This window comes from Apaloderma vittatum, unplaced genomic scaffold (genome assembly GCF_000703405.1).
Source record: "Apaloderma vittatum isolate BGI_N311 unplaced genomic scaffold, ASM70340v1 scaffold14803, whole genome shotgun sequence".
NCBI lineage: Eukaryota > Metazoa > Chordata > Aves > Trogoniformes > Trogonidae > Apaloderma > Apaloderma vittatum.
The window spans coordinates 42,891-67,810 of record NW_009706527.1 but is presented as its reverse complement, the minus strand read 5'-3'; the positions used below and the strand labels follow the sequence as shown (position 1 = coordinate 67,810).

At 50.4% G+C, this 24,920-nt stretch overlaps 1 protein-coding gene across 1 annotated transcript in view; it reads left to right on the top strand.

Annotated features, from left to right (window-relative positions):
• The first annotated feature begins 5,011 nt into the window (after nucleotides 1–5,011).
• The window catches only part of TMEM211 (transmembrane protein 211), a 53,013-nt gene continuing 33,104 nt past the window's right edge, over nucleotides 5,012–24,920 (top strand). The window contains exons 1-2 of the mRNA XM_009865838.1: nucleotides 5,012–5,134; nucleotides 9,585–9,741. Coding sequence (XP_009864140.1) covers nucleotides 5,012–5,134; nucleotides 9,585–9,741 — 280 coding nt within the window. The remainder of the gene's footprint in view (nucleotides 5,135–9,584; nucleotides 9,742–24,920) is intronic.

The window sequence follows — 24,920 nt, the reverse complement described above, 5'->3', positions numbered from 1 at the left end:
CTGCACGGGTCAGCTCCTGTGTGGGCGCACGGGAGGGAGCTGGGGGAGAAACAGGAGAGGTTTGGTGCTCCCCGGGGTGGCACTGAGCATCGCTTGCCGGCTGAATTTGCTGAGCAGCAGAGGAGCAGGGAGGTGGCTGAAACTGCTGCCCCTGGGACATGTGGGTCCAGATACCAAGCCTGGACATGGGGGACTGTGGCTGTTCCCTGCCCGGCAGCTGGAGTCATATCCTTGCCAGGTTTTGGGAGGAAGGAGGCCAAGGCCTCCCTGCTTGCCCCATGGGGTCTGGGGTTGCTGCGACGTCATGGAGTGACAAAGGGCCACCTGTCCCTCCTGGTTGTGTGTGGGGACCACACAAAGCCCAGCCCAGACATCCCACCATGCGCGTGCCCCTGCCCTTTCTTTCTGCTCTCCTCTCCTTTCCTTTTATTTTTATTCTTAGCTTCTTACCCTGAGGTTGTAACTGTGATTTCACCAGCGCCGCTCAGAACACACGAGCGTTGACTTGCTCCAGGTCACTGGGTTGCAGAAATCCCAATATGAGGGTTAAATCCCCGAGGGGTCATGGCTGTGCCCGGCACAATGGGTGTTGGTGGCTGAATCCTCAGCCTGCTGTGAAGCTGCGCTGTTCTCTCTCCCTGGACGCCAGGTCTGCGTGTGATTGCTTAAATCCTGTCACGGCCCTTAAAATTGTCATTAAAGAAAATATTGTGAACTGCAAAGAAAAGAACCGGCTGCATAAAATCCTTCCTATTTATATAAAAACGTGCAAAAATGCTGTCGTTTCTGTAAGTTGGCCTTTGTTCAGATGTTTTTGCAAATGTGATTCAGATAAACACTTCCAAATAATAACAAACTTTAAAGATAAGAATGAAGCTCAGCAGTGACTCGTTTGAACAAGCTTCAGCTACAGGCAGCCTCAGCCACCTAATAGCCTCCGAAAACACTTCAGATCCAGAATATAACGTAACGCAAAGCCTCTGAGCTCCTGAGCTTGGGCTGTGGTAGGGGTGAATAATACCACGGTACCGAGTGGAGCTTACAGGGGATTTTGGTGACACATCCTTGTCTCCTTAGACAATGCCACCCAAATAATTCATGAACAACAAACAGTGCAGTCTCTTTCAGGGGAAAGTGCTCCCCTCCCAGCTTTCAGCCACGATGAGGATAAGAATACCTGTTGTGATGGCTCTTTGATGGAATATAATAAAATATCCCTGATGGCTTTGCTGAGGCAGGGAACAGCTTTGGCTTTCGTGCATGAGCAGCTCTCCGAACCCGCACGCCTCGGTGCTCAGGACGAGGGGAGCTGAGTGCTGTGAGCCCCATCCGCGAGTTCGAGCAAGAGATTCTTTTTGGAGAGATGAGGAGATTGCGGCTCTTTTTTTTTTTTTGCTTTCAGAACTTGTGACATTTATTTCAAGCTTTTGAAGCAATCTTGTGGGAAGCTCCGCCTTTATATGAGAGCCAAGAGACTAATGTGCACGGGAGTCTCGGAGCTTCTGAAAATAGCCACCAGCTTTTCGCAGAAGTGGTGGAGGCTGGTGAGAAGAGTGTGGAGCTGTGGCTGTGGGGGGCAAAGGAAGGAAAAGCTGACATGGGGGGTGCTGAGATCACATCTGGGAAGGATGCTGAGAGCACATCTGGAGAGGATGCTTGACAGCACACCTGGGGAGGATGCTGAGAGCACATCTGGAGAGGATGCTTGACAGCACACCTGGGGAGGATGCCCACCTGCAGCACACAAAAAGGGCTGGGAGCAGCCCGCAGCCTGGACGTCCATCCCCAGGGAACTTCTTGTTCCCTGAAACGTGCTTAACCTCGTTTCAACTGTTTCCCCTTTCAAATGTGCCGATTTGATGAAGGGGTGGGGGAGTGTTCAGCCCTGCAAAATGATCGTTAATGCCAGTTGTGTGTTTGCACTTGGGGGATTATGTTAATCATGCTACAAATGACGCTTTGAATCATGTCTAGAGGTTAATTAACATGCCTTTCTTCTCTTAAGAGGGCCTTCATGTCTGCTTAGAGTTGCTGGCTTTTTTCTGCTTCCTTTCATAATTACTTTGCAGCTCTCTAATATCGTGGGTACCTTTAATTTAACCCTGTCAGTGCTCAGGCTGCTGGGGCTTTGCACCGTGCTCAGCATCATGATGGTGACTTGATGAGGTGGAATATAATAAAACATCCTTCATGCCTGGAGAAGCTGTGGCTGGGCTGTCTTATGCAGGCTGAGACCTTGCAGGAGCTGATGGGAACTGGAGAGGGTCTGGCTGGAGCCAGGAGAGAAGAAGGCATGGTGATGGTAATATTGCCCAGGGACCACAGCCAGTTTACGAGCAAGGTCCTTACGTGGGCACTTAATGAAAACAGAGACCTGTGTTGGGAGGACTTGGAGCTGTGAGGGCTGGAGAGGGGCATCCCTAGAGGTGCAGGCACCATGGGGAGAGGGGATTGCTCCTCAGGAGGTCATCTGGCAGACCTGGGAGAAAGGGGCGAGCTTTGGAGCTTCATCACATCTCACTGCTTTGGTGCCGGATCCCTGTGTTCATATGTGCGTGTGCAAAATAGTGCTTTATCCTCAGCTAATTTATTTTCTCATTCAATGGGAGCATTTGGCTCATGGGTTCCAGTTTCAGCGCTGCACTTCGGAATCCAGCGCTGCTTCATTTCAAATTTCTATTTTTATTTTTCCAGATAGTCTCCAATTATTTTCAGGCTTTGCCAAGCATGTAATCTAAAATAACAAAGAAGCTGATCCGCCCGTGGTATTCACATGGACCACTAGCCCATGAAGCCAGTGATGCCCCTCTGGAGCAGAGCACAAAATAAGCCGCTCGGAACAGGGGGTAAAGCTTTGTACAGCCTTGGGAGTTCCCTGGGTGGGTCTTTCCTAGGTTTGTGCCCGTAGCAGGACTTGAAAAGATTCAGCCTAGTGAAAATACACAGTAAACCTGCTTACCTTTTTATTAGAAAGCGCTGAAAGGTTTCATAAGCCTTCATTGCTGGTTTCTCATCATGTCAGTCCAACACTGGGTTCCCGATGTAACCTGAGGTTTGCCTGTTGGGGTCAAATTTGTGGAGTTATGCAGCAGCCCCGATCCCAGTGAAAAAGCACGTGGGGTGCTTGTGGAGATGGGAAGATAGCTGGAAAATGCATTGTTCCTCTTCCAGCACAGGCTCTGGCACAAGGGAGAGCTGAGTGTTTTAGGGAATCCCCGGCTTGCAGTGTGGCCCAAGCAGGGAGCCACGTGTGAGACTCTTGGGCAGAGTCTACTCTACCTCTGGGGCCGTGTATCAGGCCAGTGTGTTAATTTGGGATTATCAGGAAATCAACTTTTATTTCCTCATCCTAAGAGCTTCCCAAGAGAGCAGGTTCTTCCTGGCTTACTCTGCCTACCAGTCAGTTTGATTTTTAATTGCACTTACACAACCTTGGCAAGAGGTGTAACTGCTCAGCAATTCTTGAAATCACCGTCTTCCTCTTCATGCATATTGCCTTGGAGTAGAATTTATCTCCTTTCATTAGCTTCCCAGAGTTTTTTGATCTCCACTAATAGAAGAGAAAATACTGGTGTTAGGGAAACCTGTAATTCCTGGCTTCTGGCCCTGTGCCTCAGTGCCCAAGTAGCAGCGTAGAACCAGGACTCGCTGACCAGGGACCCTCTCCCTGCTAAGCTGGGCTGGGCTGAGTGCTGAGACAGGACCAGCTTATGGGTGGGCCATGGAAGGTCAAGTTGATGGAAAATACAGACAGGCCGCTCTCAGGATTAATTCCACCAAGTCTGCTCTCAATGGGAGACGGAAGCTGCTTTGCTTAAATAAAGGCACAGAGGTGGGCATTAGCTGCGGTGTCGCTGCTGGGGCTGGGCAGCAGCCAGGACTTAGCTGAGACGTGGCCGCTCATGACAGTGATGGCCAGTTCACACCAGGTCACCTGCCCACAAACCTGGGTGACAAACAGTGAGTCCTAAACCCTTGGGAAGGGCATCGCCCTGGCACACTGGAGACAGATTCCCCAGAGCAGTCTCTGGCACAGGGTGGCAAGGACACAACAGGGACATTTCAGCAGTGGGACATTCTCCCTATCCTCTTGAGGCTGCCAGTCCCACTCCCTTTGGGCTCCTCTCCACTGGCTTTGTAAGGAAAAGGCAGTTGGGAGAGCTTTGTGACCTGCACGGCCTTCCCTGGCCCAGGACGATGAGCCCAGCTTTGCTGCCAGCACCAGGAAAGGGCTTATCCCAAGGAAGGATAATAACAGTGTGGGTAGGAAGGTCTGATCTGGTACCCAGCGCCAGCACACTGCTTGCTGCCTAATTAAAATTTCATTAAGTTGGTTCGCATCCATTGATGGAGGTCACAGGCACACCATTGATGTGCTAATGTCTTACTTTTTCCCTTTTTTCCTCTTTCACCACTATCCATCATCCTCTTAGATAAAGCAGTGCCATTAGGAGCTGCTTTCTAGTGTCCCCAGATGCAATGGCACTGGAAGAAAGACAGCCGTAATTCATCAGACATATTATCCTGTCTCTTATTTTCTCCCTAATTAAAAAAATGCAATTTTTTTTCTTGAATTGGTTTGGACATTAACCCCTCTGGTGTTAGCTTGAAAGTGGGAAAGTTACTTGGAAGACCGGGACTGGCTGAGCTGTATCTTGACAGCGGTTGCTGAATTTTGTGCGTGAGCAGCTAAGTGTGGACTGGGGAGAAGTACCCCCTTTATGTTCTGTGGCATGGGCAGGTCCCCACTGACCAAATCCTTCATTTCAAGGGAAGAAATGGGGACGGGAGCATCGCTGCCTCCTCTGCATCCCTCATGTCCCAGCCCAAGCCACCCTGGCTCAGGGGGCTCTTGGAGATCAGCCACGTCCCCAGGAGCATCACACCTGGGGCTCTGCGTTACTGCCAGGCTGGTTTGGGGAGGTTGGACCCGCTCCCACCGTTCCCAGTGAACGTCACCAGGCACTTCCTGGTGCTGCTGGGCAGGGCATAGCACCTGCATGGGGGCACGATGGAGAGGGAAGATCAACTAGGACGGAGAAAGCCAAAAGGAAGTAATTGCCGGGGAGGAGAAGACGAGGACGTGTGGGATCCTCTTCCTGGCCACAGCTTTAATGCTGACCAGATGGCGGATGTTTGTTTCTGTGATTTGTGCGGGGGAAATACGAACAAGCTGCGAGGCTCCATCCACCCATCCACCCCTGCGCACGCAACATCTCCCGCCAAGCCAGGCGTCTTTCTCTTGCACCTGGGTGGGTGTTGCTGGTTTTTACTGAGATCTCTCACACCTTCACCCAAGGAGAAGACAGCGCTGTGTTGAGCGTAGAGCAGTCTCGCCCAGTGTGGTGTGGATGAAATCAGGGGGTTTAGGGCCCAGTGCAAAACTCACGGGAAGGTTTTGGAGGAGTGAAGGACCTGGTGGCCACGTGGTGCTGGTGGCAGCGACTCGGGGGGTGCAGGGGCCCGCAGAGAGCCCGTCGGGGTAAGGCAGCTTTGCTGCTCCAGCGCCGCTGTTGCCCTGCAGATAGACAACAGTCTGATTACACTGATCCAACCCCTTCTGGGGCCTTGCCAGCACTACTGCAAATCCCCGACCCCAGGTCCCCACTCAGCACCTCTGTCCAGCACTGATTAAGTTTTTTAACAAGGTTTCTGCTTCTCCAGGTACAGCACTTAAAGCCAGACATGCTTGCCCTTCACTCCTTCTTCTCACTTAGCCTGTGGCTTTATTTCCTAATTATTTAGGGTATTTATTTTTTGTTCCCATTTGCAAAGATGCTTAAGCATTTGAGCAGGGCTGAAATACCCAAGCAGCCTGTAACCGTACCTTCAGCCTGCTGCTCTGGGTACCATGGGGCCCATCCGGGATGGCAGCTGTCGGAGGTGGTCAAGTTCCAATTAATAAAATGCATTAATAAACTAATGTGCATTGTGGCATGACCCAGCACACAGGATGCGATGGCAGGAGCTTTGCCAACTTGGTTTACCTCGACCAAGCCAAACACTGGGTGCCATTTCGCAGCACTAATTCGTTGAACAATTTCTTCTCCCCTTGCACTCTTCACTTTAAACTGTAAAGATCACAGATGCTGGCTTCAAAAGATGGGTTAACTTTTTTAAAATTGTCATTAGGGATATTAAGTGATTCTTCCCAGGATGGTCTTTGTGTTACATGTTAATTTTGTCGGGTTTTTTGGGTGAATGAAGCCACATCTTCAGCAGATTTATTGCTTAGTGAATGGTACAACCATGTCATATGTCAGACCTGTGAAATATTAAAATAATGGGCAGGGGATTGTTGTTAATCGGAATTTATCACGCTACATAAAGGCATATTTACAGTCCCACCAGGGGACTATTAATTTGTTTGGGGATAAACAATTAATCTCCCTGGGAGCGGGAGCAGAAAATCTGACACGGTTTTATGTCTTTTCCCAGCGTGGTGGAGGCAGGATAGCTCACAGCCCCGGGCTCCATGGGGTGTTTTTCCCCTGGTGCAGACAAGGGTCTGCTACGCCTGGGGAGAGGCAGCCCACCGGGCAGCGAGGTCTCGCTTCTCCCTGGCCCGTTTTGCGCTGGGAGCTGTGCTCTCTGCTGTGATGCGTGGCCTTCTTCCTGCCCTCGCCTAAGCTGGGCTCTCATAGACAGCCTCGATGCATCTGTTTGTTTCCTCTACATCTATTTTTGGGTTTTGCATCCTGTTTCCTGCATCCTCTGCTTTCTGCTCAAGATACAACAGGCACAAACAGAGAGGAGAGAGGGAGGTGCTGTGCAGCTGGAAGGAGAGGGCTTTTAGATGCAACTCTTTGGTACCTTTGCTCCAAGGACTTCTTCAAACTTCATTCTTTTTCTTGGGAAGTGGCTGCATGATCTGCAGGTGTGACTTGGGATAATTTCTAGCCAAGGCCCTGGAAAGGTTATGACAAAAGCAAAATTTCAGGTTTACAAGAGCATTTCCAGTGTTTTGACAGGTAATGCCAACGTGTTAGGGTTCAGGGTGCTGCCAGCCCCACAGCTCCCCAGTCTTGCTGCCACCTGTTTGAACCCTGATGGCAGGACCCAAACCAGACCCAGCTCTTCTTTCAGTGTAACGCTCACCCACACCCATCTTGTTTGTGCCTTTTTTCTTGGCACAATGTCCTGAAAAACATCTCTGCACCTTTCTGTGGTGTTTAGCAGTCTGAGCAGCTCATATATTGTTTCCAGCAGGAGCTGCGATGTTTTAGGGGATTTGCGCCATCATAATTAAGAAGAACCTAGATCATTAAAAATAATGTTCTTCACACAAGAGAGGAACAAGCCTGCTTCCCAAGACCCCTTTCTACTGAAAAATTCATCGCTCTAAATAATTAATAGTCCTCACAAAGGAGGATGGTTTTGCATGTTGCTGGTTGGAAGGTGAAATTCAGACACCGGGCAGAGTAATCTTTTTTTTTTTTTCTCCCATATTTCCTTGCCATTCTGCTGCCCAGAGAGCGGTGGGAAGCAAGGCTCGTGGCCAGTCTGTGTGATGGGGACACCCATCCCATCCCAAACCCCATGGATCCCTCCCAGGCGACAGATGGGACAAGAGCTGGTCCCTGCCAGGGTTGTCCCAACCTCGTCTCTTTTGCCCTGAGGCAGCACTCATCTCCTTGGGCCTCAGTGGTTTGGACGGAGCTGGAGAGGAGCAGATACCTCCCCTGCCACCATCCCTGCCAAAATAGCCTCTCTGTTTCCCTCGGTAGCTGTTTGCACTGCTGTGCCTTTGACATTGCATGTCAGGAGTTAATTTATTGCTGGGACAGCGTTTGCATTGCTTGTGCGGTGTATAAATAGGCTATAAATAAGGTGCTGATTTCTAATCACTGCGCAGCACCAGGCGAAGTGCTCACGCCTGGGTGTTGCGGTGGTGCCCGTGCTCCCCAGCCCATCCCTCACCCACATCCCCATGTCCCTTTTTGGACAACAGCAGCTCCCGAGCAGGACCCTGCTGCCACGGCACCAGCCAGTCCAGCTGCTAAAAACCAGCTCAGCAGTAAATACCACAGGTAGAGGTAAGGCAGTGCCAGACCTGTGGGGAAGCACTGCTAGTGCTGGAGGGTTTTTTTAGCTGCTTGGACCCCTCATAGCCATCCACAGGGTAAACCCAATTGCTCTTCCTCCCCTCCAGCCTGCCTGTGGCTCCTGCAGCATTACTTGCATTTAGCAGATTATTTACTTCTGATTTGTAACCTCTTTGGGGAGGGCAGGGGGGGACAAACGGAAACGTGTTGGATTTGTTCCTATAGTAACCATGGCTGCCCAAAAGCTCAAATATAGGGGGAACAGCGGAACAGGAAAATTGTGTATTTCTAACCAGAATGTCTCAGCAGGGTGAGTGGGCTGGACAAGAGCAGGTGGAGGTGGGACCTGAGCTCCTTTAGGCAGCTCCTGTATAGGTTATGGAAATGAGGCTTGTTAGGAAGATGGGGACGAGACCTGTCTTACAGCTGTACTGCTTTAGGGAGCCGAGACGCTGATGTTACTGCAGGGTGACTCACCGAAGCCAAGAGCATTTCGTGGAATTTGCCGTGAAATGACAGGGCTTGATGTGGCTGCCGCAATCCTGGGGCCAAGGTGCCCTCGTGCTGTTTGAACACAGCCAGGAGCTGGGTTCTGGAGAAGGAGGCACCTGTCCTGGATCTCCACTGGTACAGGGAACACCTCACTGGAGTGCCAACCCATTGGCAGAGGTGGAAACATCACCTGCAACAGGGACAGAAACAGCGCAGCAGTTAGGTGCCCACACCCACAGGCCAGCTGGTTTTGCCATAAATCAGCGCTTTTCCCAGTTTTAGGTGCTGATGCAGTTTGCATCTTACAGCCAAAATATTAAATAGCAAAACTGCTTTCGCCCCAGCCGGGTGATGGCAGGAGGACAGGCAGCTGTGCTGGCCTCCTCTCTCACTGCCCCTCCACACCGTGCCAGCCCCCGGGGAGAACACTGCCCACAGGCACCCCTATAGCCTCTAGCCCCCAAAGCATCATCCCACGTTTGAGTAACAGCTCCAAATGACTCTGTTTTGCTGCAAAAAAGGCTAAATCAAAGCCACGGCCACTGCAGAGAAAGGCTGGTGGGGCTGCTGGAGGTGAGCGGGGTTAGCGGGCGGGAGCAGCCCACCGTGTCGGCAGAGGCTGGCTGCAATGGAACCTTTGCAGCAGCAGGTTCCCTGGAGGTTCCCTGTTTCCCATGGAGCATCACTGGCAAAATACCTTCTAATTGTCAGGCTTGCAGGGGCAGGCACCATCAAGAGATAGATTTCAGTTCTCAGTGGAGGCAGTGACACGCATCACGGACATCTAATGGCACTTATATTAGTGACATAAACCTTCATGCACGTAACACATTTGCTATTATCACCATAGACCGAATGCTAATAACCCCTGGGACCAGGTGACAGGTGAACCGTGGCCTCAAGACTTAACAGGGAATTGAAGCAACAGAAGGTGAAAGGGAAAAAGTGGGAGGAGCTGCAGAAGATGGAGCCCCACTTCTCGCTTCAAGAGGGGGAATTTATGGGGAGTTATCGTGGGGACAGTGAAGGGGATCACCACACTGACAGCCCTGCGTGTCCTTTCAGACAAGCGCCGTGCTGTGTGCGGGCGGCTGTGCCCTGCTTGCCCTCAGCTCGCTGCTGGCCATCGTCGCCGTCCTGCTGCCCAGCGGAGCCTGCGAGAGGAGAGTCTGCACCCTGGCTGGCTACATGCAGACAGCAGCAGGCAAGTGACAGAGACTTTGCTCTTTGGGGTGAAAAGATGGGGTTTCTCCAGGGGGCTGCCATTCACAGCATCCTGGGTCTCAGCAGCAAGAGATGCTTGCAAACCCTAACCAACACTGGCAGGAGAGAAAAGAACAAAAAGAGAGAGGCCCTTTGCTTTAGCAATTGCCTCTTGCACCCATGCTTATAAAATGTATTGAAAATCACCTCCATCCAGATAAGCAGGTTTGTGGCAGAGAGCCTGGCCTGCAGGTCCTGCTCACTGTCCTCTGCTGAGGCTCTGGCGTAGGGCTCCGTCCTCACAGCGAGTGGTGGGGACCAGGCTGTCTGCTGGCAGGGTGCTGCTGCGAAGGCTGCAGTCCCATTTGGGCCATCTTCACAGCTAAACCTCTGGAAGGATTTCCCTTTCTGAGCTTTACACCCAAGACAGGCTGTTTTCCCCCCTGTCCTGCATCTCCCCCTGCCTCCCTGGGCAGCCTGCTTGATGCTGCATTCACTTCTATTTCCATTACAATTGCTTATACTTCTGCCTTTGAGAAGTGCTAATGAAGACAGGAGGAGGCAGGCAGCTGGGGAAGATCCAGCCCTGTCCCGTGCTCCTTGTGGAGGCACAAAACCCACCCGAGACCCATCTCCACTGCAGGGAAGCCACATCTCCAGGAGCTGAAGTGTTGGATTAAGCAGCCCCAACTGGACACGAGCCACGACAGTCGGGAGATTAAACCACCCATTCGTGTCTGTGCCCGAGAATAAACTCCTTTCCTTGGAGAAATCCTCAGGGCCAGCCAGACTTCGTTATCTGCCCAGCAGCATCCAAGCGGCTTTTGGGGGAAATCCTGTTATGCGCTCTCCTCACCAAGGCTCATCCCACGGGAGCCGATTTGGGAACAGATGGAGGGGCCTGGCCCGTTAGCTATGGCTGCTCCAGCTCAGCCGGGCTGTGGGTCCCCAGAGGCAGCTGCTCCTGCCTGCGTGACCCTTGCATCCCCTGGAGGCTGCCATTTTGGGGTTTCCATCACAGCCAACGGCTTCCCTGGGGCGCAGGACAGAGGCTGGAGGAGCCCCATGGTGTGGGTCACTGGGAGGTGGCTCAGGGTGGCTTTGCAGGGGTTCTCCCGTGCAGGAAATCACTGGGATGGAAAGGAGTAACCCTGGGTTACACTTGCCCAGGGGGGTGGCACATCCCTGCTGCGTCTGGCTCTGCAACGAGAGACAAGCAGGTACAAAGCAAGGGATTAGGAAAGGTCCCTGGAAAGGAAACTGACTGTCGCAGATAAATACAAATGAGGCGCTCTGAGGGGTTTTGGTAATATTGAACAGGCTGTAAATAAACTGTAGGCTCTAAACGTTATTGACAAATGAAAATTTACTGGGTACGTTCAAGCAAGCTAATGGGTTGCTTTAAACCCTGGTGGTGCCTTGCTAAGCATTTTGTATTGCGCTTTTTAATTTTGGTTCACTGTGGATTAATTTCCATTCAAAGCCAGGCAGCCCTGAGTCAACAGAATTAAATGGTTTAATGTATTTGTATTCAGAAATGCTGTCCCCCTCTAATTGCTCTCCCTCCTTCCCTCCCTCTGCAGGAGAGGGCTCATCATTAGAGATCAGCTGCAGCCAGGTGACAGAGAAACACCTCCCTAAAAATCACGTTATCTCAGAGAAAAGCAGGGATTTTAGGGTAGATGAACTTATATGGGAGAGAAGAAAAGCAGAGCAAGCCCGTAAGGTAGATGATAGAGCAGATAGGGGGGTGGGGGCAGCTCTGCCAGGAACCCCTTATAAAACCACCACAAGATACCAGCAGAGCAGTGCTGGGGAGGAGGGGGCCACATTTCTCCCAAACCTCAGGTTTCCCTGAAGCACAGCAGGTCCTACAGGCACCCTCCTTCTGCCTGCCCTTACCTTTTCCCCTTGAAGTCCAAATTTTGCTCCCCTTTTCCCATCCCACAAAAAACAGCTCAAGGTAGTCTGCAGAGCATCAAAGGCATGAGTAAATAAGTTTAGTACTATGAAATATTGACTCAGGCAATCTAATTTCCTAATAAAGAGCCAGGTGCACTCAGCAGGAGCATGAAACGGGCCGTAAAGTGCACAAGCAGAAGCACTTGCAGAGCCAGGATCAGTCCCAAAAGGCTCCGCACTGTGTCAGACAGATGTCCTGAGCCACACTCAGGTAAATCCAGGTGCAAAGGCCAAGCTGAACTAAACATGAATCAATCCTGAGAGCAGCCCCACACTCACATGACGCCTTTAACACTTCCCTGCTGCTTTTTTAGAGATCCACGTTGTGCCTTTTTCAGCTCCAGAAGGAAGGAGCGAAGACAGAAACCTCATGCAGATAGAGCAGAGCATTAATTGCAGACACAGACATGCCATGAGGGTTGAGAGCTGGGCTAATTGCCACCATATGTTGCACACATGATTCCTGATCCCTGGCATCCACCCCTTAAAAAAAATACAAACCAAACAAACATCATATCCATACAAATGACAAGAGGATGATCCCTAATGAAAGAGTAAATGAGCAGCAGAGCAACAGGGAGAGGGGGAAGGACAGGAGACAGAACATTCACTCACCCAACAAACGAAGTCAAAGCCGTCCCTGAGAGATCAGAGATGAGGCTGATTCTCTGAGTGTGGTGCCACCATATTTAAAAATAAATTGCTGCTGCAATACCTCCTCCCAAACCTGCACAGCAGCAACATTAGAGAAGCTGTGGTAGCCAAGCTGGTCCCATTTATGTGTGGGGCAGCAGGGCAGCCCCAGCACCCAGCTGCAGCCCGTCGCTGCTGATGGAGAGAGGCTCCAGGGCTACCCTCAGGGACAGGGAGTGCAAATGGCTGCACAGCTGAAATCCTGCCACAGTTGTTTTTCGGCAAAGGTTTATTTGCTGGCATTTTAAAAATAAGAGTTGATTCCAGGGAGAAATGTTTCCTGCCCCGTGGGGCTGTAAGGGAAGGGCTGGGGATGTTCTCCAGGGCTGGCTGTGCCTGTACAACCTCTCTGGTGGCTTCCAGGTGCTCTGCCAGGGGCCTGTGGTTTATAGCTGGACATTACATTTTAATTCTGCAAAACTCTCAGACCAGTTTTTGAGTGACTGCCAGTGACGAAGGTGCTGGAAGGAGCATGGGGCCACCACAGTGTCCCAGGCAGCAGCTTCACCCATGGGCATCTGTTGGTGACGTCCCGGTGAGCCCTGAGGTGCCGCTCCAAGCGCTGCCTCAGCCCACATGGTCCCCAGCAGCGTCACTGCAGTAAAGGAGTGTCCTGAGGGCTGGGGGTGCTGAGAACCAAAGCAGCCTCCACCAGGTTTCCAGCATGGACTGTGTCTGCTCCCCAGCCCTGCAGCATCTGCGCTCCACTGGGAACAGCCCGTCCAGGGGAGCGAGGCTCGCTGCCAGTGGAAACGGAGATTGCAACCAAGGCTGAGTAAAGCCCATCAAACGGCAAATCCAGACAGCTTTCTGCTTTTGGTGTTTGTGGGACTAAGGGAAGGATTATGGGTCTGCTGTTGGATTAAGCTGCTGGTGACCGTGCTCTGGCACCAAAGCAGATTGTGTCTGCTGCTTAGGAAAGGCAACAAGTCTTTGTAGACACGCAGCAAGGACTAGCAGCCTTCCCTTACAACTCCTTTTGCTACCCTAAAAGCCTGGATAAAAGCAGGATTGTGATGCTTTGTGGAAGCTTTTCATCAGGTGCTTTTCAGGCAAAGGGCTCTTGCTTTGCTGGCGAGTGGTGGCTGACCCATCGGTGCTTAGTAACTGGATGCACCCAGAGCCTTTCCCTGGTCTCTGAGATGTGCCGTCGAAGTGGTCTGACAAAAGGAGGCTGCAGAGCTTTGCACCTTGGCGAGGGCACAGGTGCAGCTGAGCATGAGGGAAGCCTTAGGGGAGAGTTTTGCTTTCACCCCACGCTGCTCTCTGTCTAATCCTACCACCATCAACTCACTGCTTAAGAGAAACCCAGTGCTCAGGGCAAAATGATCCTGACCTGCCTGTGCCTTTCTAAGGCTCTTTTGGTTTCAGAGAACAATTTCCCAGCATCGCTACGACAGAATCAGAACAGTTATAAGACTCCAGTAAGACAGGCAGAAACTCTCAGTTATGCAATTCCCTCACTTAGCTGCACATCAATCCTAAGTTTCATGGTAGTCCTAAGAGCTTTTTCCTGCAAAATTTGATTACCTTCTGCAGCCAAGAGCCCTCTTGCTGGCTGAAGCATGGTGACATTACAGAGATGGCCTCAGCTTTTGGTTAGTTAAGCAGCAAAGAAAAATGCAGACCTTGTGCTTTTTGAAGTAGCCTGTGATTACATAAGACACTGATCACCAGGTAAGAAGAACACACAGAGAGGGAGAATCATTCATTTGCCCATGACAGGGAGGTTGGATTAAATGATCTCTAAGGTCCCTTCCAGCCTAAGCCATTCTATGATTCTATGATTTTCAGATGAGTGGGATTCTTTTAAATGCTTCACATCCCAAGGATTGGAAATGGACTGTGCCATTCCCCTGGGAGTGCTGCAGGACGGGTGGAGGTTTGCCTCAGCCTTGGGATGCAGGCACGTGCTGGGGGCAGCAGGGACATGGCAGGTCTGTGCCTGTGTCACAGCGTTATTTGGGAAGACAGCATGTGGTCACTGCCCCCACCCTGTCCTGCATCTCAGCCCTCGTTTGGGATTGATGGGGCCCTATTTTTCCCAGCTTGTGCAGGCTCTGAATGGCAAACAGCACCGTCATCCACGTACGTATTGATTCCTCGGGCTAGTATCGATCAGGCTGGTGACATGTAGGTAATGTGTAATTAGTAACTTAGATAAAAATAACACTAAGAAAGTGTACAACCATGCTGCTTGGGTACTCCGACCTAGCATCTCCACGGTGGCAGCAAATAGAGGGGTTGTATCTGCCTAGTAATAGCTGACCTACTATTAAAAACACTGTGAAAACCTTCCCTCCCGGCTGCCCTCCCTGCTGTACGAGGTGGAGAGCTGCTTGACAGGCTCTCTCACAACTGGGCACCAGTGGAGCTGTTGCCATGACTCAGCAAAGAGCTGCTCCTCTTGCTTCTCTGTGTTTTGCTCTGTAGCTCAAGTGCTGCGTTTTTAGGGCCGTGAGCTGAGAGAGCTTCACACACGTCGGTGCGCAGGCCAGCCTGCACCCGCAGCAGTTGCCTGCAAGGTCTCGGATCCCTCCCATCCTTCCCCTCACTGAGAAATCACAATTGAAACAATGGTCTGGGAAAGGCACTCTGCCAAACACTAACTTCCAGTGTGCTAAAGGACTTGTGGCACCAGCAGCTGTTGGGGATGCTGGAGGGCAATGTCTGAGGATGTTGCAGGAGCCACCGGACAGCGGGGACATGCCCATGGCTTGCAGGGTGCAGGCAGTGTCACAGCACGCCCCCCGCAGCACCCCTTGGAGAGACATAAATGGAGCAGACATCTGCCCAAGGCGGGGGACAGTTTGCTGGGGTGGGTAACACTGCAATCAACGCTAAAAATGGTCAGGAATGGCCAAGGCGTCAAGGGTCGGAGCCGGTCCCAGACCGTGCAGCCTTTCCCACCCCCTCCCACACAGCCCGGGCCGGGGCCGACCCGCAGCCGGTTTCCTGACGGGTGTTCTTGTGGCTGGGGGGGTGGGAGCCCCATCCTGTTGACACTGAGGGTTGTTTGTCAGAAGACAGCCCTGGGATTTGGAAGAGGAACTTGGCAGCAGAGGCAGTGTGGGAAGCAGAGCTCTGTTGTCCAGGCATTGATTTGATTTAAAATCACCCAAAGCTTCGCCCATCCCTGTTTTAAAAATAGCCTCACGGCTCTTATCTCAGAGCCCACGTAGTCCCTCTTTTTGTGGGGCTTGAAAAACGAGCTCAGGCCTGATGCACTGACATTGCTGGCTCTGTTGGGTCACCGGAGCAGCATTAAAACAATCTTGCTATAAACCTGTTTTCAGCCATTCACAAAAGGTCCCCCAAAATGGCAAGATCTGGCTGAGTAAGAGGAGAAGTGCCAAAAAGTCCGGCCTTGATGCAAGATGCTTGAGCATGAAAGTGAAAAACAGCAGCATAAAACCTGAACCCGGAGATGGGTCCAGCTCCTGAGCAGGAAGGGCAGCTCTCCTGTTTTCCTCTTGTCTCTCTCTGGAAAGAGCAACACTCCCCTCACAGCCAGGAGTAACTGCATGATCCTCATCACTGCTCAGGTCCTCCTGGCCATCTTCACCCTCTCCCTCCACATGTCACCTCACGTCCTTACAACCAAGACAGCAACCAACAACATCAGAAGCCCTCATTTCTTCCCCAGTGCAAGGATTTTTCCCCCTGCTTTCTTTAATTACATTAGCGAAGTCGAAAAACTGCCTTTGGCACATTATTATTCAGTCAGTGAACTCTCACTAATTCCTGACACAACTAATAAATATCTGACGGCAGGAGCCCGCTGCCAGGGCGCTGGAGAAGGGGCTCTGTCACAGCTCAGCCCAAGACGTGCTTCGCTCCAGTGCCAATATTGCTTACGCCTGACTTACACGTGCTCTCATTTTTTCACTGGCACTGACGCAAGTTCTCCTTTGCTGCATTTTTTTTTTTTGCCAGTTTGCTCCAGAATTCAGTTCAGTAAAAGGTGTCACCATCCTGGGCCCTAGGGAGGTGTGTCCTGGAGCAGGGACTGCTCTGAACCTCATGGAGATGCTGGGCACCAGCACCAAAGCCCAGACAATATTTTACCAATCTCTGCATGTTTAAGAATCTAATGAACTCCTGTGTTAAAACCAACAATTGGCTTTTTTTCTGTCCACCTTCCAAACGGGAGGTGTCACCTGGGGAGGACATTGCAAGGGAACAAAATGAACTTGCCACATCCACAGACCGACGAGCATGAAAGTAGAACCACAAACATCGACTCAACTTCAGCCTTTTACCAGAGGAAATTTTCACTTCTGCTGAAACAGTAATTTCTCTGTGTTCACTTCGGCGCGTACATTCGAGTGACAGATCGTCTTAGTTTGAGAGCCGTTTCATAATTTTACTTTCAAAACCTAAAATCTTCAGCAGAGAGCCAGCCCATTAGACACAGCAATAAAAGGGAGAGGGGCTGGCAGCACTCCTAACGGCCAGGCTCCCTGCCACAGGTTAACTGTAGATTAGCCTTCCCCAGAGTTTAAGCTCCTTCCATGCAAGGTGCAGAGCTGCAGAGCCACGTTCTGGCTGCACTGTACGGCGGCTGAGCCCTGCTTCACCCTCGGTGAGAGAAGCTAGGGATTCATTTCCATCTGACATTTGGACAGTTTTCCTTCTTCTGGTCACTTCTCAAACTGTGCTTTGATTATCTCCAGGTACACTTTCGCCATTTGGCACAAACCTGCTCACTTGGTGTCTTTGCTCTCTCTTCAGGCTGGGGACACGGCAGCAGCAGCGTCCCTGGGCTAATGCCGGGGGCAGCATATTTCTCAGTAGCCTCATTTAGAGAATAAACCAGCCATGGCCTTTCCTTAGTTTCTTGGAGAGGGGCAATACATTTCCAGCGGCATCAGTGACAGAAGCAATATCCTTTCATCGCTATCATTGGAAAAGAGCAGTTTTATACTGCAAGAAAGAACTAGTTCACTTGTACAAAACATATTTTCTACTCCCTTAGACCTGAGGAAATCCTTGTTGTATTAATAGGTGGCTGAATTGCTTCTCTTTGAACAATTCTACGAGGGATTTGAGTTTAGACCAGTTATTGCACTTCGATGCACTAACAGTCCATAAAAAGTATATTTTATAAATAACAATAATGCTTTGTAATAAATGGGAACAAGAAATACCAAGTGCCACTGGGGCTCCAAAGCTGCTGTCCCTGAGGAAATAGAAGCCAGCCCCAAGATGCCCAGCACTGCGCCAGAGCCATGTGTTTCAGATGGGAAAACCCATACTTCAGTTTTAGAGGGAATTTGCTTCCCTTTGCCTGTGACTCTCCGAATATAAATGTTTGCTGGGCTGGCTGGATCCTGGCTATAATTTTAACAAGCATCTGAACGTGAGGACACAGCAGGGCAGTATGTAGTGATGAGAGCAGCACCAACGTACTGCCCCAAAACGTGAAGGTTGATACCAGTTAGGGTGAAGCAGTGAGCCAATAAATGCCTCAAAATCCCTTTTGCTGAGTTTAGATGAAGCTCACGCTCTCTGTCGATCCACCTGGGAAGTCATTACCGGGTGTTGCTGTTGCCTTGCAGCAGAGACGTGTTGGCGAGCAGAGTGATAAATCTGGGCTGCAGCTGTCCTTTGTGTCGCAGATTGCCCAGGCAGTTAAAAAGGGCTGTGCTCCTGCATCAGCCAGTCTTGCTTTCTGAGAAGGCACCCAGAGAGATAGGATTTCCCTGGAAAAGGAGCTATGAACGTCTGACCAAATGGGTCTTTCCAACACCCACAGCCCTGGCTGCCTGAGTCAGACCCTTCGGTGGGATTTGGGGAGTTTCAGTCCGGCTTTGCTTGCTCTAGATGAGCATTTGGCTTCTGTATCCTGAATAACTGGCAGGAGGTGCTGGGTGAGCTGAGGATCCAGCCCTGAGAGCGGACGTGTGAGTGGTGGCTCCGGGCCAGATCTTGCTTCCTTTTTGCACAGTCTGATAATGCAGGTAGTCTGGCGGAGGTCTCCATCCTTGTGTGGGCACGTAGCGCAGCTCCCAAGTGAGCGCTGGTTGGGAGATGTTTTGCTCTGTCTTCCCGTCTGAAGCTATGCTGAGTCGTATTTCTTTGCTGGTAAGGAACAGATCTGCTTGGAGGAGAAATTTACCCCGCACTGAGTGTAAACACAGATGGGAACATGGTGAAGCCCTGTTCAAAGTCAAGGGAATAAATCTGTTTAAAAGACTGAACATCTGGGACAGTGAAAAAGCAGGTGGAGAACTAACCCAGGAATGGACAGTGGTGCTAAGGGATCTGGGGAGAGGGCATGAACTTTAGGATAGTGGAAATGTTGAAAAGTGAAATTACCCCAAAGAGCAACAGAAGGCTCCAGAAAGATTACCTTTTTTGACCTTTTTTGAAGAATTTTTTTTTGAGTCCTGTGAATTGCATCCCAGGCACTTTAGATGAAGCAAGTTGGTAGGCTTTTCCCCTAAACTAATCTCATCTGACCTTTCTAAGGCAGCACGCAAGGTACGCAGCCCCGTGTCTCCTCCAGCTGCTGGGATAAGCAGGATTTTGCTCTCTCGTTAGGCAGCAGTCGCTGTGCTGCAGAAGCTGATCCGTGCATTGCTCTGGAAGGGCAGACCTGGTATTCCCACCACTAGGAACCAGCTTCATGCTGATGATTTGTCAGCTCTTCTGGTCCAAGCCAACACATTTTTTTATGCTCCACAATACAGGCACTCCTGGACAAAGGCTTTCATTCTGCAGGGCTTTACTGACTTGCTTAACCAAAAAGCTAAAAACATGGATAGGCCTTGAATGGCTGAGAAAATGTTAAATCATGTTCCCCTCCCAGCCGTAACCTTGGCAGAAGCTCAGCTCTGGCTGCTAAAGCCCATAAAATGAACAGTCCCTGTTGCTCCTGATAGGGGCATAAAAATATAATTACTTGAAGAGTGACTTATGATGCAGTGAAACAAGGATCTTCTTTTTGATTGAACTATTCAGGGGCATTCCTAGAAGACTGGAAGCAGATGGTGAGCTCTGGCCAGGCGTTTAATAGCCTGAGTTACTGCATGGAGGAGACGGAGCCAGGCAAGGCTGCAAGAAGCCGTTCCTGCCTTTCTGCTTGTCTTGGGTCACATCACGGTATATTCTCTGGGAAAGAAGAGGCTGGAGGATGGGGCAGGATGGTTTGCAGCAACGGGTGGAGATGTGGAGCATGTCCAGTAGTGGAGGTCTTGTTGTGCAGCGACGGCATGCAGCTCAGGTGGCAGCAAAGAAAGGCAAAAATTTTGTTTCTGCAAGCCCGGTGGTGCTCTGGTCCCAGGTAAGCACATCCATCCCTCCGGGCCCAGGATGAGGATGGACGAAGGCAGATGGTCCCCTGGGCTGGAGTGGAACCAATGTTGCCATATAATTTCTGCCTCGCTGCTCCTCCTGCCCCCATATATCCTGAGCATGTCAATAAAATCAAACAAACTATTAGCACATGTTGTGTTATCGGCCACAGATGTGTGTGCTGCGCATTAGGCAGCCATGCAGCCTACATTTTATGAAGTGAGCTGCTCATTCCGCTGCTGGGGTTGCAGTGATTATCACATCCCCTCACAGCTGGGCAATACTATGCCTTTTATGAGCTGCCCTAAATCAAAGGCCCTTTATTTTTAAAGATAAGTAACAATTCTCCCCTTTTCTGTTTTTTTAATGGAATAACAGCCAGCTGATTACTAAGTGAGACACAAATCTTGTTGCTGAGTTGCGCCTACTGCATTGTCTTTTCGATTATTTTTATCGAATAAGCTTTCTTTTGGAGCTCTGAAGTCCTTAGGAGAGAGACTCATTTTCTGCTACCGTGATCTCTTTGTTGCGGGTGGGTGATGTATGAAAAGGAATTGCAAATAGCTGTTTACAGCAAGCAAAGTCACGGAACAGCCCACTTTAATTTCTGCTATCTGTCGGAGACTGTTGTTGGTGATGGTCAAAATTAATTAAGCAGGAAGGAAGAGAGCAGGGAGGCAGTATACATCCAGTTCTGACATTGAAATATTAATGGTGAGCTAATCAAGAAGGAGTATCTATGAATACCTAATCAGCTTACAGTTTGCATTTTTACTGATGCAGTGAACTTCTGGGCAACAGCCTTTTACAGATGTCGGGAGCAGAAGTGGGCAGCCTGATCGCTCTATCTGGAAACGAACAAAGAGCTCCTGCCTGCTTCAGGCTGAGGCACATTTCCCTTCTGCACCTCACCGCTCTGCTGCCCTCGGATGCTGCTGTATCCTTCCTGCTGTCGCCTACAGCCCGTGGCATTGCCGGTGCTGTGTTCCTTCCTCCCCGATGCTAGGTGGCACTTGGAAGGCTCAGCTGCTCCAGGGCTGAGCAGCAGCATCTCTCCACATGGAGGCCTGGGGCAAAAGCTCAAAACAGCGTAGTCCTCAAAACGTGGGACCTCACGCTCTCGCTCCATGCTCGGTGCAGGGCGCTCCGCGGGAGGCAGCCGGCTGTGTTTCTGTCTCTCCTGCCAGTGTGTGACTGGTGTTTCCAGGCAGAGTTTCCAAGCTCTCTGAGGGGAAGCAGAAGGTGATGGTCGCGCACAGGGACAGGGTGCGCTGCAGCCCCCCCATGCCCAGCGCCTGCTCCGGGTACAGTGACCGCAGTGGGGGGCTCACCCACTTTCACCAGTCTACCACACAAGCAGAGGAAAATAGGAAGAAACAATCCCCTGGCAAAGCCGGGCTGATTCTAATCGAAGTTACAAAAGTAAATGTCACCTTTGGGTGCCAGGAGGAGTCAAGCCGCATTTCTCTCTTCAGCATCAGTGTAATGAGGGCTGTGGCTTTGGAGATTTGTATTCCTGTGTTTCTGCAAACAGTTTCCTCCTCTAACCTCTTGGAAATTGGATTTTGCAGGGCTGAGCAGTTTGTGTGCAGCAGATAGCAGCGGGACTGATAAGCAGAAACCTGTTTACACGCTCACTCATATCTAATACTACAATTGGGCAGGGGACTGCCTGGATTATATTTTTTTTTTTAATTTCTTTTTTTAACACTATCCAGTCTAATCCTTATGGCTGAATGTCTTGTTGCTGCTTAACAGGGAGAAATCTGAACTGGGCAGTTTTAGTGGTTAACAAATGTGAAAATAACATCATACAAAGCAAATAAAAGTAATAAGTAAATCTTAAATGATAATAAGGAAGAATCAAGTAGCAATAAGTACGGAATAGCGTACTTACACTCTCCTGTGTGAGATTCCACTTCACATATTGCCAGGTTAGTAGGAACTGGACACAACCCCATGTGCAGAAAGGCGAGAGGCCTGGCCTATTGCTCTGACAGCAACAGCGACTTCCTGAGAAAGGAAAACAGAAAGCAGATGGTATCAGTTAAGAATAGCAGGAAGGTACCAGGGATGTCCAGGAGCCCAGTGGCTGCATCTGTTCCCTGTGGGGAAGCTCCTTGCTGCAGGTGTGTGGGCACCACAATGCCCAGCTCCAGTTCCTGGGGCTGACGGTGGAGTGAGCAGCAGGGACTTCTCCAGGAGGAGCACTCTGAAACGTGCTTCTCTCTGTTGCTTCAGTATAACCCAAATCTGTCAGCCTTTAGGGCCTGCTGTGAAGGTCATCTGTGAGCAAGGCTAATTATTTCAAGCAAAGCAGCAGGCTAATGCTGCTAACCTGCTCCCAGGAACTGAGCTCTGCCCAGCGCCTTGGCTGTGTAGCTGCACACAAGCTGCAGGGAGTTACGGATGTACAGGGGTCTACACTTACCCCACAGATACAAACAGATCCCACTGGCACGTACCTCGAGCACAGGGAGGGAAACACACATTTTTCATAGCTGATTCTTTCGGTTGTCATGTAAATGCTGTTTAAGCCAAAAGGTAGTGTCTCTTCCTTCCACCATTTAATTCTCTTTAATCTGCTCTTGACATTTATTGAAAGAAGTGTTTTATGCACATCAAAGCCAAAGATTTCAAAACACTACATGAAAAAGAAAAAAAAAGATTTAAGGTCAGTCCGAGGAAGAATATGGTAGGAAGCATGAGATGAAAGACTGTAGTTTCTACAAGGAAGGTCTGTGCAAAACGAGAGGTCACGCTATCTGCGGTCCCAGGGCGCTTCATTTGCACCTCTGACATAGCTGCAAGTGGTGGGTTTTGTGTGTTGTGACACCTTCACCAATTTAAGCAAGGCTGTCCTTAACATGACCGGGTTTAAAAGTAAAAGATGCCTTGATAACCTGCCTTTTCAGGAGTCTCTTCATGCAGGCAAAGAGTTGCCCATGGCTCTGCCCAACGTTGGCCCAACTTGCTCTGCCTGGGGCAGCGCTCGCAGGGCTGCAGGCACGGTCATTCACTCTCCGTGAGCGTTGCTGCTTCTCACACCACTAAGTGAGCCAAAGCACTTGACAAACCGAAGGAGCAAATCCAGTGGGGGGGCCAATCCTGCAAGATGTCTCTGGATGCATCAAGTGTCCCAAATGCCAAAATAGAAGAAGGAGAAACGTAAAAGATCCCCAGAAACTCCCTGCATTTAGTTCGTTTTACATGGGCAGAGGTAACAAGCTGACGCAAGTTAATTTACAGCTCGGTTGTATGCTGATTGCAAAGTATACGTTTCCAGCCAGCAATTATTAGTAAATCACTTTCCCACTGGTTCTCTTGGCATATAAAAGAAATTTCTCTCTTCCTGACATTTAAAAAAAATCCTAATAAGTTATACACTCCATGACTTTATAGCATCTTTAATATTTAAAAGAAGTCTAGAATCTATAACCTCAACCTTTAACAAATGTACAGTAACGTGATAACAAATTTGCCTCGAACAGCTGCTATCTTGGTACCGACTGGCAGGAAGAGGAGGGAAGTAATTGGCTTGTTTTCAGATAATTACCATAATTTTAGTGACACCCTTTGGATCACATTTAACTGCTTTTGCTGCAAGTTGGATAATTTAATAATTGGCAGAATTTAGACTGACAGTAAAGGTAAAGTCAGCGTATGGTGGGGAAATCAGCGGGCACCTCCCTGCATTGCTGGTACTGGCTCTGCTGCTCATGCTGTGAACTTTAGCAAATTCTTTAGATTTTGCTGCTTTTCTTAAGCCCTGCAACTGGTTCACATCTTCGCTCTTTTTCTGATGTTTGACCTGAGGAGACCGCATTTTGCACCTTTTGAACCTTTTGATTTGAGATCAATCACTTCAGTCCTACCCAAATTACTACTTTCTTTGTGCGCTGAGTATTTTTAGCTGTCCTAGTTCTGGCTGGGGGCTTGTCAGAGCTCTGCACCGAAAGTGGATTAAACTAGTCAGGTGCTTACAGGCAGCAGCCAAATACCTTTTGCAGACGTTGAACCCAGGTCCCCAGGACCAGGGCTTATTCCCCGGGCCGAGCCCTGCCAAGCAGCCAGGACAGTGAGGAGCAGAGCGTGTTGGGCTCGGCAGGGTGCCCTGGAGGGAACTTGTCCCCTTCGTGTCTTCTTGTGCTTGCTGCTTGTGGCCAGTGTGAAGGGGACTCAGCATCTCCTGTGTCTCCAGTCCTGACAGCTGCCGGGCCAGAGTCCCAGGAGCAGGGGGGCTGCAAGGTAAGGCCAGGAGGTGGCTGAGGCTACTGGGAAAAGACAAGAAGGAGGAGCTGTGCTCTGCCAGGATTCGGACGGAGCCAGGCTCTCCATCCCACAGGTATTTTTGACAAATCCCAAAGGGTGAGGCAGCTGCTGATGCACTAGCTATAGGTCTGCAATGCAGCCTACACTTGGGCGTCTGGGGGTGGTCCGGTTCATCACAAGCCCCGTTCATCTTCGGCACAGAGCAGGCAAAGCACTTGTCTCTATAATAAACCTGTTGCCGAGATGAGGTTGACGGCTCCATCCCAGCCTCTGGTACCTGGGCATGCACACAACCCACCGGCATAACGTAGGAGGGAAGGAGAATGGCTAAAATGCAAATTCCATCTCCATTTTCCCAGGCTCTGGAGGGGTGGCCTCTGGTGTAGGGGTGGGAAGGTTTGCCATGCTGGGGCTGTGTGCCTGGGGCAGGCTGGCTGATCCCCACACATCCCACCTCCCTGCCCCTCACACAGAAACTGCAGGATAACCGTTTCTTGCAGCATTCCCTTCCCCCACTGTGATTTATTGCTGCCAGGAGGCTGTGCATGTGGAGGTGGTATAAATCTCACCCAAAAGAGAAAGAGGAAATTTGCATTCGCTCCCTCACTGGCACATTGAATGCAGTTTTCCAGTTGACTGCTGAAACCCTGAGCAGGTCCCAGGCAGAAGGCTGAGGCACTTCCCTCGGTGTAAAACAGGGCCAGCACCAGAGGCTGCTGTTCCTGCTGGATGAGGCTCCCACAGCCAGCAAGGAGCAGCTCCCCCACTCAGCCCAATTATCCCTAGATTAATTTCAATCCACTCCTATTTATATTCCATGGTATCAGCCTACATAATTCTGTAGTGTTTGTAGGCTTCAGGCCTTCACTGTGCTCCCCTCTACTGATCTGCCAACAACCACAAACCATTTTAATAGCTTTTCCTTATTCAGACCTTCCAATTCTCCCAGTTATT